General features: G+C 41.1%; 1 protein-coding gene across 4 annotated transcripts in view; it reads left to right on the top strand.

The window, feature by feature from the left end:
- Nucleotides 1-17,026, top strand: part of lrrc7 (leucine rich repeat containing 7) — a 62,364-nt gene that overhangs the window by 23,168 nt on the left and 22,170 nt on the right. For 2 of the 4 annotated variants that reach the window (XM_046392278.1, XM_046392276.1), the window contains exons 2-17: nucleotides 2,148-2,350; nucleotides 4,998-5,115; nucleotides 5,442-5,520; nucleotides 6,379-6,468; nucleotides 7,105-7,161; nucleotides 8,254-8,317; nucleotides 8,970-9,044; nucleotides 9,145-9,289; nucleotides 9,923-9,995; nucleotides 10,268-10,285; nucleotides 12,904-13,033; nucleotides 13,473-13,588; nucleotides 13,842-13,911; nucleotides 15,420-15,519; nucleotides 15,734-15,858; nucleotides 16,772-17,014. In XM_046392278.1, coding sequence (XP_046248234.1) covers nucleotides 2,148-2,350; nucleotides 4,998-5,115; nucleotides 5,442-5,520; nucleotides 6,379-6,468; nucleotides 7,105-7,161; nucleotides 8,254-8,317; nucleotides 8,970-9,044; nucleotides 9,145-9,289; nucleotides 9,923-9,995; nucleotides 10,268-10,285; nucleotides 12,904-13,033; nucleotides 13,473-13,588; nucleotides 13,842-13,911; nucleotides 15,420-15,519; nucleotides 15,734-15,858; nucleotides 16,772-17,014 — 1,706 coding nt within the window. The remainder of the gene's footprint in view (nucleotides 1-2,147; nucleotides 2,351-4,997; nucleotides 5,116-5,441; nucleotides 5,521-6,378; nucleotides 6,469-7,104; nucleotides 7,162-8,253; nucleotides 8,318-8,969; nucleotides 9,045-9,144; nucleotides 9,290-9,922; nucleotides 9,996-10,267; nucleotides 10,286-12,903; nucleotides 13,034-13,472; nucleotides 13,589-13,841; nucleotides 13,912-15,419; nucleotides 15,520-15,733; nucleotides 15,859-16,771; nucleotides 17,015-17,026) is intronic. The other 2 variants (XM_046392279.1, XM_046392277.1) reach the window with 1 other exon arrangement.

The raw sequence follows: 17,026 nt of genomic DNA, 5'->3' as shown, positions 1-17,026 counted from the left end.
GCCTTGCAACAAGCTGGTGCAGATAACGCAGTGTCCTCACAGTGTTCAAGTTCACGCCGTCTATCTTCTGGATTCATCTGGTCACACTGTGGAACTGGACATGTGTGTGTTTATAGACAGATAAAGCTGCAGGTCTTATCTCTGAGCCTCCTGGTCTCCCTCTCTCTGCTCTCTTCACCTCCTCATTTTCATCCTTTCTCCTTCCTTTTCCCATCTTCTTCCTCCTCCTCCCACCTTTTGGTTCCTCTCTGTCTCTTCACACCACTGCAGCCTGTTGACTCCTCAACACCTCCTGTTGTTCTCTTACTTCTCCTCTCGTCTCCTCATCTCAGCCGGTTTTAGCTCATCCAGATCAAACAGGAAATTAAGGCGGCAGTCAGATAACTCAAAATTCACTCTTTCTTCTGTCTGAAAGGGCTGGCATTAAAACATTTTTATTTGTCACTAGATTGAGTGTAGTAAGCAGTTTGAAACGATAAAGCTGAATGATAAATCCACAGTCAAGGATTTTAATACCCATGGTTAGACTTACTCATGCCATTCAACCACTGGCTTTTTAAATGGAGTCGTGTAATGGAGTGATGTTGTTGCAGAATTACAACGGCTTCGGTCTAATTATATGGCTCTGGCTTGTTGTTTGAAGAGAGTGACTGTGTGTGTGTGTGTGTGTCAGGGAGAGGGTTGAGCCTCAGCCTGCTGTGAGCTGGGTAACTGATGGCTGATGAGGGGCGGCTGCATTACCCATCTGCCCCAGGTTTTACCCCTGTCCGGGAACTAACATTGGTCCCACATCACTGCGGGTTCAAATTTCATCAGGTCTGTTCTAAAACAAAACTCTCATACATACTTGCTAAAAAATTGCAAGCAAAAATGAGGCTTCTGCAGTTTGAAAATCGCCTCTTTCTGCTTTTGCTCAGCTCTGTGGTGAGTTGCACTTGAAAATAATAAGAACTTTGTACCAAAACGTCTAACTTTGAAAAGTTTCCACTTGACTTCAGACTTGTGAAGCTTCATATTAACTTCAGCCTTAACCTTGGAAGGTATTTTTGCACAGAAGAAGGACAGTAAAGTTTGTCCACCATCTCTCCTCCAAACCACATTAAAAAGCTGTGTCTTTTTGACCAGAATGCAACAAAGGCTGTTTCATAGTAAATGTGACACATGTGATTATTGTATTAAGACTTTTCTGTATGCCAGATCCAAAGTGGATGATACTATATGATAATTTATGACATGAGAAGATGTACATTTGTCACCTGACAAATCTCTGTATATATTAGACCATTTTGGATGCTTCAAAGTTTAAAATCAACAAGAGAGGCAGATTTTTGCATCAAGGGGATGAAGCACTTTGAAGTAGAAATTGCAGACATTCCTGTCTCTGCTGACTTCTCAGCTTATTTTATTAACAGAAGATGACATAAAAGAGGCTGCTTTTGGTACATTGGAAACCATTTGATCCACACAAATCAATCAATCGAAACCATTTTCTGTAGCTCATTTGTTGAATTTGAGATTTGTTGACTCAAGAATTGTTTGGTAACTCCGTCTATGCCATATGTAGTCCTGCTTGTCCTCTGCAGGATTGTGGAGGGAGTTTATCCCAGCTCACAGTGGGCAAGAGGCCAGAATACACCTTGGACAGGTCACCAGTCTATCACAGGGCTGTTCGCCAACTCATAGATGATGTGGTTCTACTGACAAGGTGATAGGGCTGATCCATGTATCAGTTTAACACTAACAGGTGTAGAGTCATATGAATGCCATCATTTTTACAGCCTTAGACTTTTGCAGTAGGTGTTTTTTCTTGACAATGTGTTCCTAGGTGCATTTGTTGAACGCATTACTCATCCCAAGCACTGAAATCTGTCACCATTACTGGATGCAGCTTACATGGTTGTTTTCAAGAAAATGTTTCAGAACATTTCAGAAAAAATCCCACACATGAATTTTGATGCCAACTCTGAAGCCCATTTGATACTGGCTTGATATTTCAGGCTCTTTTTATCTTTTAGTGTTTTTGCATGACCATGTACTTGGAGCCGTTAAACCAGCATTGTGATGATGTTTATGAGCTTTTTTTTTAGATCCTCTGAAATAAAATTAATATTGTCTCTGTCTCTCCTCTCCTCTTCTTGCCTCTGTAGTACAGTGTCTGGAAATGACCACTAAGCGGAAGCTGATTGGCCGGCTGGTGCCGTGCCGTTGTTTCCGTGGTGAAGAGGAAGTGATCTCAGTGTTGGACTACTCCCACTGCAGCCTGCAGCAGGTCCCAAAGGAAATCTTCAGCTTTGAGAGAACACTGGAGGAGCTCTACCTAGACGCCAACCAGATTGAGGAACTACCCAAGGTAACGCTGAACTCTGAGATCTCTGAGATCTTAGAGCCATCACGGGGACCCCTCACTGAAAGCTTGGCCTGCAAGTGGAACTAAACCTGTGCTGGTAAAAGCAAACAGGGTTTATCCTCTGCACAGCTGCCAGTTTTAGCACATCTCAAACTCAGCTTGCAACACCAGTCAGCCTCAGGTGCACTGAGTGCTTTGAGCAGGATGCTAACGTTAGTGTTTAAGCACTAAATTCATTAGGACTCTTCCTTTGGGGATCATAACCGGACAAAAGCTTTTCCAAGTCAATCCATTCAAGAATTCTTGAGATATTTCGCTCTGAAATTCTGTGATGTTTTCCCTTATTGAGACCGAGGATAGACATGGTCATATATTGCACAGTTTGGAAATTTGCAACTTTGCACTTCTTAAACTTCTTTAACTTGACCAGTCCAACTTACTGATGTTGCCCTTCCCAGTGAAATCTGTCTTGACCATCAGTATTTCTTCTCTGGCATGTTTCCATACTTAAAACGTCATCACATAGTAGACAACAGTGAGAGACAGGAAACGTGGTGAAAGACATCGCAGGCCACCTGAGACTTTCAGAAAGCCACCGTGTGGGCGGTGATGATGCCCAGTATTCCAATATTTCAAGGAGGATTACAGGTGCTCTTTATAAGATGGCTGTTTCATTTTATTGATATCCTGTCCTGGTTTACGTGACTCAAGCGTTGAATTGGATTTCTAAATATAACCCATATAAATGGAGATGATCTAAATAGGACCGTGTAAGAGGCAGGTCAAACTTGCATTAAACTGAAAAAAAAAGATCTGCTCAGCCTCGACAGTGTGTATTCGTGTGTGCATGCCAAGATTGTATAAGAGCCATTGAGGCTGCCAGAATGATTGGCCTTTATGTAAGTGAGTTGGAGAGCTCCTTAAATGTGTGTGAGTAAGTGATTGTGTCTTATAAGTATAGTGGCCTGTTCTGACCCGTGGGCACAGAGTGGTCCTTTCCATGTTTAGCTCCAGCTCGCTCATTGGCTGCTGCTGCAATGTCTGTATGGATTCACTTTCACGGTGCAAGTCAGAAACTCAAAAGTGGCTGCAGGAATGAATGTCAGTGGTCATATATGAGTTTAATTTGCAAGAAAATTAAAGACATTGCTCATTGTAATTTAATGTTTTGTGTGGAGCAACATGAACATTCTTGCAATACATCACGTGCAGTGGGTGAAGTCAACTTACAGGTTGCACGTTGCATTTTCATCTTGACTTTATACTTACGGACTTGAAGGTGACAAATGTTGAAAATGCCAGTCTTCCAAAACAATTCAGTTCTCATGGCAGGCAGCAAATCCTCAGTATTTAAAGTGTGGGGATGACTAATGATGTTGATAATAATTAATTGAGGTCACCTGTTCAGAAGGCACCAAAAGTGGTCCAAATTCCTTTCTTTCCCCAGGTGATGTTTCACCTGTGCCGACAAGAGGATGACTCTAGTCCTCAGAGTATTAATCAGTCATTAATTTTTAATGTTTCAGTCATTCAGTTAAGGGGAACTTGTGTACATTCATTCATTCATTCAGTAGCAGCATTGGGAATAGTTTGAACCTGAAACGTGTGGTTCCATGTTTCCTGATAATGACCAACAACCCTTCCTCAACTTCACAACTAGCTCAATGCTTCTTGTTTTAATACAATAAACTAGCTTTGATTAGCTTGAATTAGCTGCAAACTCCAATCCACAATCAGTTTGCACATTTATGTGTTTAAAATGTTATGAATGTCAAGTGTGACAGAGAGCAGTCAGTCTGTTGGAGTCTCACACAGGACAACATGAGAAATATTTTAGAAATGTCGTACCAGCATAACGACAGTAAGTAAACTGCAAAGTAACTATTAATGACTAATAACATGCTAACTCTACATACAGCTCAAAGACAAGCTGCTAAAGTTGCTGTGTGAGGTGATGCTAACTTGCTGTGTTAGCCAAAATGTGAGTTCTGGTAAAGACTCACTGAAAAGCTGCATCAGTGCAACACTAAGGTTTCCCCTCGTGCATATTGTGACAGAAACGAACAAATCTCCTCACGAGGGGGAAAAAAATCTTACTTTGAAAATGTTCAACTTGAGAACAAAATTTGGCTCTAAGCCATGTCATTAAAAGGAAAGCAGCTGTGACGCAGGAAGTTAAGTTTAATCTGCTGTGGAGAAGAATATCACTACTGTGCTGGAGTTGGGTTAAGATTTAACTTAAAACTGGTGCATCACTCTCTTCATGTCTGTGCTTTTGTCTGTTGTGTGTGTGCTTACAGTACAGCCTGTCTGTATTCTAAGCACATGCCTTTTTGTGCATGCACTTTCATGCTTGTGTGTGTTTTTGCGTTTGCAGTACTTTTCCATTTTGAGCACTAATCTCTGAATGTTTTTGCTTTCACTTTAGTATGTGTTTTGTCCCTAAGGGACCACCATATGTAGGAAATTAATTCTGCATTATTCATAGAAAAATGCTGCTAAAATGGCACTGCTTTTCCACGACATTACGTGGTTCATGCCTCCAGCTGACTTTCTTGCTCTCTGTGCTTTTGAGCCTTTCAGCTAAAGGTCTGTGTGATTTTGCCAACAGACTATAATAATCCATTGTTTCCCCTCTGTGTTTCCATAGCAACTCTTCAACTGCCAGGCCCTGAAGAAGCTGAGCATGCCTGATAACGACCTGTCCAACCTGCCCACCACCATCGCCAGCTTGGTTAACCTCAAAGAGCTTGACATCAGTAAAAACGGTAAAAATCCTCTCTGTAACATTCATGACCTTAACAAACCTGAACACAAACAAACAACAAAACCTAAAAGTAAGCAAGCAAAAAGTAACAAACAAAGTAAAAGTCTAAACTTCTTGGCTTTCTCACTTGCAGCTAGAATTACAAAGCGTGGAAGTCAGAGTTTTACTCCAGAACGAACAGTTGAGGCAGCCCAGAATATCACCTCAACAATTTCACATCCAAAGTATTTAACCATAATGTGATGCTGTCACAACATTTGCAAAGCTTGCAGCAGATAATAATTCCCTGTCTCTCTCTCTCTCTGTCTCTGTCTCACACACACACAGGTATCCAGGAGTTTCCCGACAACATAAAATGCTGTAAAGGCCTGTCTGTGGTGGAGGCCAGTGTTAACCCCATCACCAAGTAAGACACCCCTTCAAGTAACATGTCTCGGTGATATCACGACTGCTGGAGTTGAACATTCATTAGAAAACGCATGTCTCTAGTTTGATGGCAGCAAATATTAACGTTTATCTGAAGCACAAAAGGTTTGTTTTGCAAGTTCAACAGAGCTGTGCTAACAAAAACCTGAAAAGTGGCTTGTTTATCAGAGCATACAGCATCTGGATAACAAGCTGAACAATGGCTGAACATCTCTCACATACCTTGCATGTGGTTTATTGTATTGTTTTTACAGAGAAACATTTTCTATTGAATTAAAAATTACTCCAAAGAGTTTTGTTAATAGCGCCAATTTTATCAACTGGCCTGAGTGGATCTGGAGTCAGTTCCAGGTGTAATAGACTGTGTGATGCATTTGCCATGTATTTTGCTGTTTGTGCCAGTTTGTCTGACGTTGTTGTTGGGTTTTTGTGTGCTTTTATGTCCTCCAATCTATGTGTTCATTACATCACAGAGACAATACGTATTTATAATAGTTGCCTGCAACCCAGACCCCATACTAGCATACATGCAGTATCTACCATCCCAATGAAGCATCAGATGTCATTCAAGTAAGTTCTGTTTTCCTGCTGGTGGTGTGATGTCCATGTAGCACAACTGGACTCCACCACACAGCATACCTTGTCGGAGGCCGGGGGGATGAGTCATCTGCAGGCTAACAGCAGTTAGCTGTTTCCACTGGGCTGTTATGAGAACGTTGTCTGTGTTTTAATCCACTGGGGCCCTTTGAGGACATACACTTTCTTTTTCTCTTTCTTATTCTTCTCTTGCATATGTTCTCATTTTCTGCCTTTGTTTCTTTCTCTCTGCCTGTCCCAGACTCCCAGATGGTTTTACGCAGCTCCTGAATCTCACCCAGCTCTTCTTAAACGATGCCTTCTTGGAGTATCTGCCGGCTAACTTTGGCAGGTAAACTGATGCATGTAACTGTTATTGTGTGTGAGTGTGTGACTTGTGTTGGGTGGCCTGTTTTACATGTTTCAGGCACCACAGACTGCCATTCAGCACCACTGGTACAGACTGAATACTGAGACTGAGTACTGAATGAAAAGAAGGATTTATTGAAAGAGGCTGAATATGGTGGACATTCATAAGGGTTGGGACTTTTATCTTTATAGATACATTTTATATTTGGTGCATAAAAATATACATCTGTTCCTCTGTCTTCTCATTCAAACATTAATTTATTTTTAGCATTTTATCCTGGTTGTATTTGCTTTGGGTTATTGCTTGTTGTGCTACATTTCCAACAAGTTGTCCTGCCTGTTGGAGCAAATTCTGTTATTGTGAGTGAGGTCAGCAGACGCCGAATTAAATTAAATTAAATTTCAAATGAAATCCTGTCAAATCCGTGGAAGCTCATTAGTGACAGGAATCTAAATCTAACGAGGAACATTTCCGTTGTGGTGATCATCTATAATGAGCTAATCTTTGGTCATGAAACTGATTAGGAATTCAGGGCCTGTATTTTTTGTTTCCTCATTTTATGTTGTAACAATTGATTCAGTAAATTAAGTTTTGATTTATGTGCCTTCTGTTTTTTAGACTTTCCAAACTACGGATCCTGGAGCTGAGAGAGAACCACCTGAAGACCATGCCAAAGTAAGTATGTGTGTGTGTGTGTGTGTGTGTGTGTGTGTGTGTGTGAGGGGGGGAAAAAAAGAAGAGAAAGGAACACAAAATTCTTTACGCATCACTCAGTGCAACTGTGACACAAAACACAGATGCTTCATGATATTACTGAGCGTACGCACGCTTTCCCAGGTGTCCAGATTAGAACTATATTTATCCGTGGCAGGTGTTCTTGAATACTGATGAAGCTGGTTATATCAGCAATGTGCTGGCCTTAACATCTTTAAATACTTCCTGTTTAGTGTAATGTAGCTAAATGCATCCCACAGCCACAGATGAGGGGACTACAACAACTGCTCCTAACAGAGACACCCTTCATAGTGTTAGAGTAACAGCGAATTCAGTTATGGATTATGAAAAGAGGTAATACAAATAGCTATACTGCTTCAAATACTACTTTTTGGTCTATTTAACCTTCAGTGTGGTTTAGAGTTGTTGTTTAAGTGCTTCCTAATCAGTATGTAAATTCAAATTTAAGGTAAAGCCATCACTCGTTTCACTGGTCATTGGTTTTTCCCTAAGATTTTAGAAAGATTTGAAGGTTTTCTGCAAGGCTGTGTTACAAGGCAATGCATAATAATTTAGAATAAAAGTAAAGTAAGAATTCAAGAAACGTAAACATAAATATATATTTTTTCAGTATATAAAAGGTTTACGGGCGGCACGGTGGTGCAGTGGTTAGCACTGTGGCCTCATAGCAAGAGGGTTCCAGGTATCCCGGTCTGGGCCCTTCTATGTGGAGTTTGCATGTTCTCCCTGTGCCTGCGTGGGTTTTCTCTGGGTACTCCGGCTTCCTCCCACAATACCAAAAACATGCACATTAGGTTAATTGGCTACTCTAAATTGCCCCTAGGTGTGAGTGTGAGAGTGTGTGGTTGTCTGTCTTTGTGTGTTGTCCCTGCGATTGACTGGCGACCAGTCCAGGGTGAACCCCGCCTCTCGCCCGTAGTCAGCTGGGATAGGCTCCAGCTCCCCCGCGACCCTGACGGATAAGCGGTATAGAAAATGGATGGATGGATAAAAGGTTTACAGTGTAGTAATGAATGTATTCTGTCCTCTCAGGTCCATCCACAGACTGACACAGCTGGAGAGGTTGGATCTGGGTAGCAATGAATTCTCTGAAGTGGTGAGACTGATTGCTGCCATGTTTTGCCAGTTAATTTTGAAATGCAGCATAAATTAAGTGTTTAAATGCTTGACATTGAGCTTCTTCTCTGTTAGCATAGGAAGTCATGTGTGCCTTTGCTAGTCGAACCATATTTATTTGTAAAGAGATGAAAAAGGTGAAGGGGGGAGAGGAAGACACAAACACAGATGCTGTGTCCTATTTTGGGGTGCCGCCGCCTTCAAAGTTCACATTTGAAAACCCGATGCGGCATATGGTGAACCCTCTGTAGGCTGTCTCTTCTGGGCCGGAGCAAGTTCAGCCCACTATCCTTCAGTTGGACCCCGAAGTGGGACACACCGACATGATGTAGGAAGAGAGGGCTGGGTGGAGACCGACAGGGAGTCAGACAGGAAGTTGGCTGTGACACGAGTAGGTTGGCTGCTTCCTGCCAAGAGAGAGAAAGCATGGAGGGAGAGATTGCCAGTCTCACCCACTCTGCCAACATTTTTTAGTTTCTTTATTAATGCCAAAGACTTAGTCTGAAGATGCACTCAGGACTGTGTTACTGAATAATTCAGTTGTTTTTGTATAAATAGCTGCATGACTTCATATTTGTCGGTTTACATGTCGTCAGTATATGCTGATACGGATTCCTCTGTTTGCATGTTAGCCGGAGGTGTTGGAACAGATCCATAACCTAAAAGAGCTGTGGCTGGATAACAACTCTCTGCAGTCCATACCAGGGGTGAGACCACTTCCTGCTGCGCATCACATTTCTTCTCAGATTTTTTGAAAGTATCTTTCCATTTAACTGTTGCTTTCCCTCTCTGCCCTCTCCACCGCAGTCACTAGGAAAACTTCGTCAGTTGCGGTACTTGGACTTAGCTAAGAACCGTATTGAGACGCTGGACACGGACATTTCAGGCTGCGAGGCCTTAGAGGACCTGCTGCTATCTTCCAACATGCTGCAGCACCTCCCTGACACTATAGGTACACACACACACACACACACACACACACACACTCATACATGTACACACAAAGTTGAAATGGTGGTGAAACATAAACTGACCTACGCAAGCCTCAACATTCAGCTGTTGTACACACTCATAGCATGTTAACATTCCATGCAGCATCATAGCTTGTCAACATGTCGATGCTTCTGTAATAATGCAGACTTCATTATAATGTTTCATTGTTGGCGGTCAGTGAAATGTGATCCATTTCCATGCATTTAAAATAATCTTGGCTCCATCGTAGGTGCTTATTATGATACTGTATGAACTGTTATGCATACTACGAGTCCTCAATGCTGATTTTTAAGGTGTGTATAAGTAACGCATTATAAGCCCCATCAGTCAACCTCTAGTTTATAACTGGTCAAGAGCATCCATAAGACGCCTCAAGTCATAATTCATCATACGTCAGATCTATAATGTTTTAGGACAGTCGATGTAGTGGATCAGGAAACACTATGTTCATGAGTGTAGTCATGAAGCGTTACGAATGCATTGTAGTACACTATGAATGCAGTGTGTAGCTGTGGTGTTTGTAGAAAGTGTCACACCAAAGCCTTTCTTTGAGGAGCAAATTAACTGTGTCAGCATGAATGTGTGCTTGTAGGAATGTTGAAGAAGCTGACAACACTGAAGGTAGATGACAACCAGCTGACCTCACTGCCTAGCACCATCGGGAGGTAAAAACACACGCACAAACGCACGCACACACACACGGGCACGCACGCACTCACGCATGCACGCATGCACAATAAAGAAAGCATTAAGCCATGCAGACTTTTGCCTTACTTTGAAAATACCTTCAATAGTACTTTGTCAGAATTTCTCAGCAGGTTTATCTTTGGTGGGTTGTTGTTTTCCTTGTTTATTACTGTTAGTTGCTGTGTTGTTATGCTGGCTGATGACTGGGGGGGTTCTGTGTGTTGTGTTTGCTGCGTTGCTGTGGCATTAGTGCGAAGCCCAAGCAAGGGTGAGTAACATTAGAATACTGGATCCAGGGGTGCGTTCAGAGACAGATAGATGTTCAGCTATGTTACAGATACAAACACATGGGCTCCCAACAACATGGGGCTGTGGGAAACATCTTGATTAATGGTATTTACATGCAATTATAAACTTTGATTCGGGTTTCTAGGCTTTATGTGATCATTTTACTTTTTCTTCACATTCGACTCTCAACCTTTTTTCAGTATTTGGATTTAATTTGAATACAATCTGCATTCTTAATTGAAAACATACAATACCAACTCTGCTAAAGGGACAGAAATGATTGCATGTAAAATAATTACAGTAATTTGATTATAAGCATTCTTATTGTAATCCATCACAGTCCAGATTCAGTAGATATCAGATTAGATTGCTTTTCAAAAAAAGATGAACATTTGGAGAAATAAGCAGAAACATTTTTGAAAGAAAACACATCCTGACTTCAGGAGTATTGTCACTGAGTCTGCTTTAGAGATCGCTGGTGAGAGTAGAATTCTGTTCACATTGCAGACTGCAAAGAAGAACAAATTGTCTGTTTAACTCCAGAATTATTAGATTTTGGAAGAAAGACAATCTCATCGAGGCCTACGGAAACATTAAATCAGTTTGAGTTAGAATAAACTGATTTGACTGGATTGAAACAGTTGACTTGAATTGAATAGTGTGAATCAGTCGATCTGTGATGGATTAAAAGTGCTTCTTAATATTCAGTGACAATTAGCTTACCAGACTTGCATGTCACTCTTCTCTTTGCAACATATTTGTATCTGAACGCTCTGAAAACATTTTGTCTACCTGAACAAATCCCAGGTTATAGCCTCAGTAAGTAGTGCTGTAGATCCATTGCTTTCCCTCTGATTAAAACAAAAACACCTTAAAAGTTCCTTTTCTTTTCCCTTCCTAGTTTGTACGTGTTGCTTACTAATGATGAATGTGATCAGATTTCTATTCCTCTGTTTCTACATATGCCAAATTCTTTTCCGTTACTAGACAAATAGATGCAGTTTAAGAAGTGTATGTATCTGCAGAATACCTCAGCCAGTGCCACATTATTTTCCCCTCTGGTTGCATCAGTACAACAGGATAAATGCTGTAAGTGTATACAGAATGGATTAAATAGAAATCAGTAAGCAATGCTAGTTTTCTATTGCACTTCCTTTCATGGAAAGGGCAATTAAAGTCTTCTGGTTTGCTTTAAGACATTAACCTTTTATAGCCATTACTATTTTACAGCTACACTACTAAAGGAGAATCTGCACACTTGTGTCTTAAAGTGACCTTGTGACAAACCACTGGGAGACTTTTTCCTTTGCAGCACCTGCCACTGAGTGTAGGATTATCATTATAGCTTTTTGGCAGATGGCAGCCAAATAATCTCATAGGAGTGCCGTTAAAAAGTCACTTTTGACACAATCAGCTTTATTCTTGTGGGACAAGTAGGAGGCATTTTTATTTTTAATATACAATTTTAATTTAATAAACTAGATTTAATTTACACTTATTACTTACTAACCTTAAATCTTAATATAGGATATGAAGCTCCTCTCCTCTCGCCTGTCAGACCATATGGTGGCCCAGATGGTCACGGTCCATTGGGAATAATAATAGCAGACTAATGTGGTGTTAACAGTGACAGTACATTAATTTGAAATTGTTGTATCATTAGCATTAGACTGCTGTTAGCGTGCTGCTAGGCTAATGATTGCAGTGGAGGAGGGCGGGGTGCAGGGGGGGGAAGGCCTGCTGTAGATCTTACTGTGACTCTTGGTTGGGTGGAGATGTTGAGATCCAGGGTTGAAGAATTTCACACATCAAAGAGGATGAAGGGGGAAAGAGAAAATCAGCAAATGAGACCAAATTGATGGAGGTAACACCAGACTTAGACTGACTGCTTCTTTAAAAATTAATTGTCTGGCTGATTAGATAATCGGGTGAATCTTCAATGTGGTGATCTTTTCCTTCTCTCAACACTCTCTCCCGCTAAGTTGTCGCCATAAAGACAAATTTCCCTTCTTATCATAGTGTATTACAACGTAAGTCTGGCGCCGTTCAATATTTTTCTTATTGTCAACAAATCCCTCAGGAAGGCCAAAACCAGCACCCTGTTAGTCCTTCTCAAAGACATCCTCAGCCTGTTTGTGGCACTCAGCTCCATTCATTCCAACTCAAGATGTAAATATTTAAAGTTTTCAATTTTAGAAAAAGCTAAGTAATTTCCTCTGTAGTTTTTAGCAAATGTCACCCAAACAGAAGGGTTTGTTTTTCAGCTCCGTGTCATATCAACTCTGAATTAACTGTGCTTAATACTCTTTGGACAACTATGGAGCTCGTATCTGCTGTATCTGGCTTTGGATGCACAGACAACACTTGATAGTAGGATGAATTCATTCTTAGTGCAGTCTTTTCACAGTTTTTGTTGACAATAGGAAAAATAAAGAGAAGGAGCACACGTATCGTAATGTAACGTATTTAGAGCCCGTGTCTAAGTCGTCTAATCTAAGGTTGCAGCAGACATTTTGCAGCCTACAGAATAATTTCCTCTCTTCCTCTGTCATGTCTTCTCTACATCTCTTCCTTTCTGCCTCTGTTCCTGTCACCCAGTCTGTCTCTGTTGGAGGAGTTGGACTGTAGTTGTAATGAGTTGGAGTCGTTGCCTCCCACCATCGGCTATCTGCACAGCCTGAGGACCTTCGCTGCAGACGAGAACTTCCTCACAGAGCTGCCCCGAGAGGTAGGAAGGTCAACACATGATGAACACTCGCATACAATACATATAATAATATATAAATGATATAACCCCTGCAGTGCTGGTCCTGACTTTATTTCAAATTGAAACAATTACTGATGTTGATAATCAAATTGATTGGTTTTCTTTGCTTTCTTTAACAGTAAATAGATTTTCTATGTCAGCCAGGTGAAAGAAGTGTTAGTGGTGTCACTTTGAACTCTTGAAAATAGTGATTTAGTGATCCTTTTAAGATTTTATGACATTTTATATACTAAACTGTTATTGGAGTTAGTTGCAACCCTAATATTCTTCACACACAGTACTGTAATGTAGCTCGTTTAAAGGTGTCCTTCATGCAGCAGATCTTTCTCAGCACTAGACTTAATTGTAACATGACTTGATGGTTTGTGTGTGTGTGTGTGTGTGTGTGTGTGTGTTTCAGATCGGTAACTGTAAGAACGTGACAGTAATGTCATTGCGGTCCAACAAACTGGAGTTTCTCCCGGATGAGATCGGACAGATGACCAAACTACGAGTCCTGAACCTTAGTGACAACAGGTACACACACACACACACACACACACACACGCTCTGGCCGATGACCAAACCGTGACTCAGTAGTGACAGTAGGTGCACACATACACACATGAGGGCAACACGTTCTCAATGGCCGTTTTGGTTGCGTAGCTCTTCACGGCCTGTAGTTGCCATGGTTACGTGCTCTGCAGGCTGTACGTTGCGTGGGCAGAAGAAATGTCTCTCTTTTCTTTCTCACCCCCTCCCTCCCTCTGTGTGTGTGTGTCTTTCTCAGGTTAAAGAATCTACCGTTTACCTTCACCAAGCTGAAGGACCTGGCAGCTCTCTGGCTCTCTGACAATCAGGTATCTCACCTCCCTGAGACTGAACGCTTACAGTATTAACGTGAGACAGGCTGTTTGTAGATAAAGGATTTCATTTCTCCAGTCTATTTTTTTTAAATCAAATTTATTATAAGAAACATCTCTGAAACATCTTAAAACCCATCCGTTTTAGTCGTTTGCTGTGTCTCCTGTTTGCTCCTAATGCCAGCAGAGAGCTTCCTCTCTCTGTTTCATTCCTTGCTGTGGAGCAAATGTTTTGTTTTTGTTTCGGTTTTTTTTTTTAATTTCCCTGGAAGATTTTTGCTGTGAAACATCTGCAGACGTGTTGAGTTTTACTTACCATCTAAGAGGCAAATTGAAGAAGTGTGGCTCAGGAAACATGAAACAGTGCGTCAGAACACCATTTCTGTCTGATGTGACGTGTTGTCGTACTGATGCTGTGCATAGAATTCATTATTCTGAATTTATCATTCCTGCCTCCGGCACTGGTGATTTTGTTGTCCTATATTTGTTCTCTCAGTCTTTATTTGGGGTAGGCTGTTATTTCTTCAAAGAGACAACAAAAATTAATTGATTATTTTAAATCTGTTCTCTGCTCTTTCAAAATCAACATATGAATGCAGACACAGTTTTGTGTAAATAAGTTTTTATAGGTTTAAGCAATCTGACGCAGATTGGCGTAAACTTACTGCTCTGTCTGTGATTACGATTCTTTTGTTGTCAGCTCTACTGTGTTTCACATTACAAAAGTTTAAAGTTTAATCAAAGCTTTTAAATGAATTGAAATTGAAGTCAGAGCAGCACTGGGTCATTATCAACGTGCTAAAGAAGAAAGCAAATTTAAAATTCAAATGCAATTTGTAAAATGTCAGTTCAGTCTTACATTTACATGTACAATTGGCACTTGTGTTTGCATATTTTGTAACAGAATTTCAACCCAAATTCATTCAGTCATGTCCTTTGCACGCATCACTTCATGCACTGCAACTGGCAACACTGACAGCCTGAAGATTTAAATGCAGGATTCTGCAATATATCAAAACAGAAAGTAAAAATGTTTGAATGAATTCATTCTTACTTTCTGTGTGATAACATTCGTAGTTCCATCATATTTGCTTTTTAAAATAAATATTAATCAGTGTTTTTGTTATATAAACATTAAATTCCAGAGACACTTGACAGTTCATTTGACTCACTGATAGCAGATGGAAAAATTCAGTTTGTGTTGCAAATGTAAAGTGGGAAATGGTGCTCCCCCCTTTGAAATTCTGGCAAATTTAATTTGCAGATTCTTTCCAAGTGATTTACATGAAGCTTCGTCTGTTTCCCACCTGCCGGTCAGGCCAGTTTTGTTTCAAGTCAAATTTCCTGTCGCCAATCAGACATTCTAATAACAAATTAGCAAGCAGCCTAACTTTTCATTTTCCACGAGTTCGGATTAGGTTTAGGAAATAGGTTGTAAATGTGATTAGTGAATGTCCTCCCAAGAATACTAATGTAAACCTGTGTGTGTGTGTCTGTGTTTGCAGTCCAAGGCTCTGATCCCACTGCAGACAGAAGCCCACCCTGAAACCAAACAGAAGGTTTTGACCAACTACATGTTTCCTCAGCAACCACGACATGATGAGGGTACAAACCGTGTGTGTGTGTGTGTGTGTGTGTGAGAGAGAGAGAGAGAGAGAGAGAGGGGAGTCCAAAAATGTGTAGAGGTCACTGAATGTTTTAAACATGTCTGACAATCTACAGAACCTGCTGTATCATAGCAGTTTTAACCCTGTCCTTGCCGTGTGTGTGTGTGTGTGTGTGCGTGTGTGTGTGTGTGTGTGTGTGTGTGTGCGTGCAGATTACCAGTCGGACAGTGACAGCTTTAATCCAACTCTGTGGGAGGAGCAGAGACAGCAGAGGATGACTGTGGCCTTTGACTTTGAGGACAAAAAAGAAGAGGAAGACAACTCTGGGAAGGTCAAGGTCAGCCCTTATTCTCTATATCTGTCGGTCTGTGAGTCTGTCTGTACCTGTCTGTCCGTCTGTGTCTGTCTTACTGTCTGTCAGAAGGCAGCCATGGTTTCTATTCAAGTTGTGCAAGGACAGTGTTCACTGCCTGGCTGCTGGAGCATCTCCAGCTCTTGAATTAGCATGAAATTGTCCAGGCTGAATCATCAGTACAAAGAGTGAGAAAATGTACTGACAAAAATGTGTCTCATTGAGACACTCAAAGGTATAAAAGTCCAAAAGTATGTGAGCAAATGTCTGATGGTTCCTGTATTCATACAAAGGTGATACAAAGTCATGATTTCTGACTAAGTTTGACTATTCATAATCTACTTAATATCTGACCTTAATCCTTTAACAGGGGTCATCAACAACATTTGTCCAAGGGCCAGCGTGGGGTCCTGGACTGTCAAATTAAAAAAAATAATAATCATTTAATAAGGCTAACTAGCCTATTAATTTGCCCATATCAGTGTGGAATGATCCATGCTGACACCTAAATACTTAACTAGTAAATGCTGTCAGACCTCTACCAAGGAGATCAATACAAAACTAGCAGTTCACCTAATGAATGAGCTCAGGATCTCAAGAGGCAAATTAAAAGTTTGAGACTCAAGTTTGATGGTGGTTCTATGGAGTAGAAGGATGGTCAACTTCAGGTTTCAGGTTATATTTCCAAAATCCTACAGTTCTTCCCAAATTGCTGTAATATTTCCCTTCTGATTTCAGTGGTTTATTGGAAAGTCTGAAACAATATCAAAGCCAATGTTCAAATCTGCAAGAGACAACAACTAAACAGTCAGTTACTCTCCTACTGAATGCTTCCTCGGTGTGTGTCCTTCATTTGCAAGTGTGCACTCAATGCATTTTGTTTTTCATGTGTGTGCAGGTGGAGATAAACCTAAAGCGCTACCCAACACCCTACCCTGAGGACCTTAAGAACATGGTCAAGTCAGTGCAAAGCCTTGTGGGTAAGAGCGTCCACGCCGGACACGGGCACCAGCACCAGCACCAACACCAACACCAGCACCAGCTGAGCACAGGCACTGCCACCTCGGCAGGAACCAACATGGAACACACACACCTCAGCAAAGAACCGTACGAACCCCCGTGGCCGCTGCCTCCTAAAGAGGTAGGAAACACA

Source organism: Scatophagus argus, chromosome 6 (assembly GCF_020382885.2).
Source record: "Scatophagus argus isolate fScaArg1 chromosome 6, fScaArg1.pri, whole genome shotgun sequence".
Lineage (NCBI taxonomy): Eukaryota > Metazoa > Chordata > Actinopteri > Scatophagidae > Scatophagus > Scatophagus argus.
The sequence above is the reverse complement of the archived record's forward strand: the minus strand, read 5'-3'. Positions and strand labels throughout refer to the sequence as shown.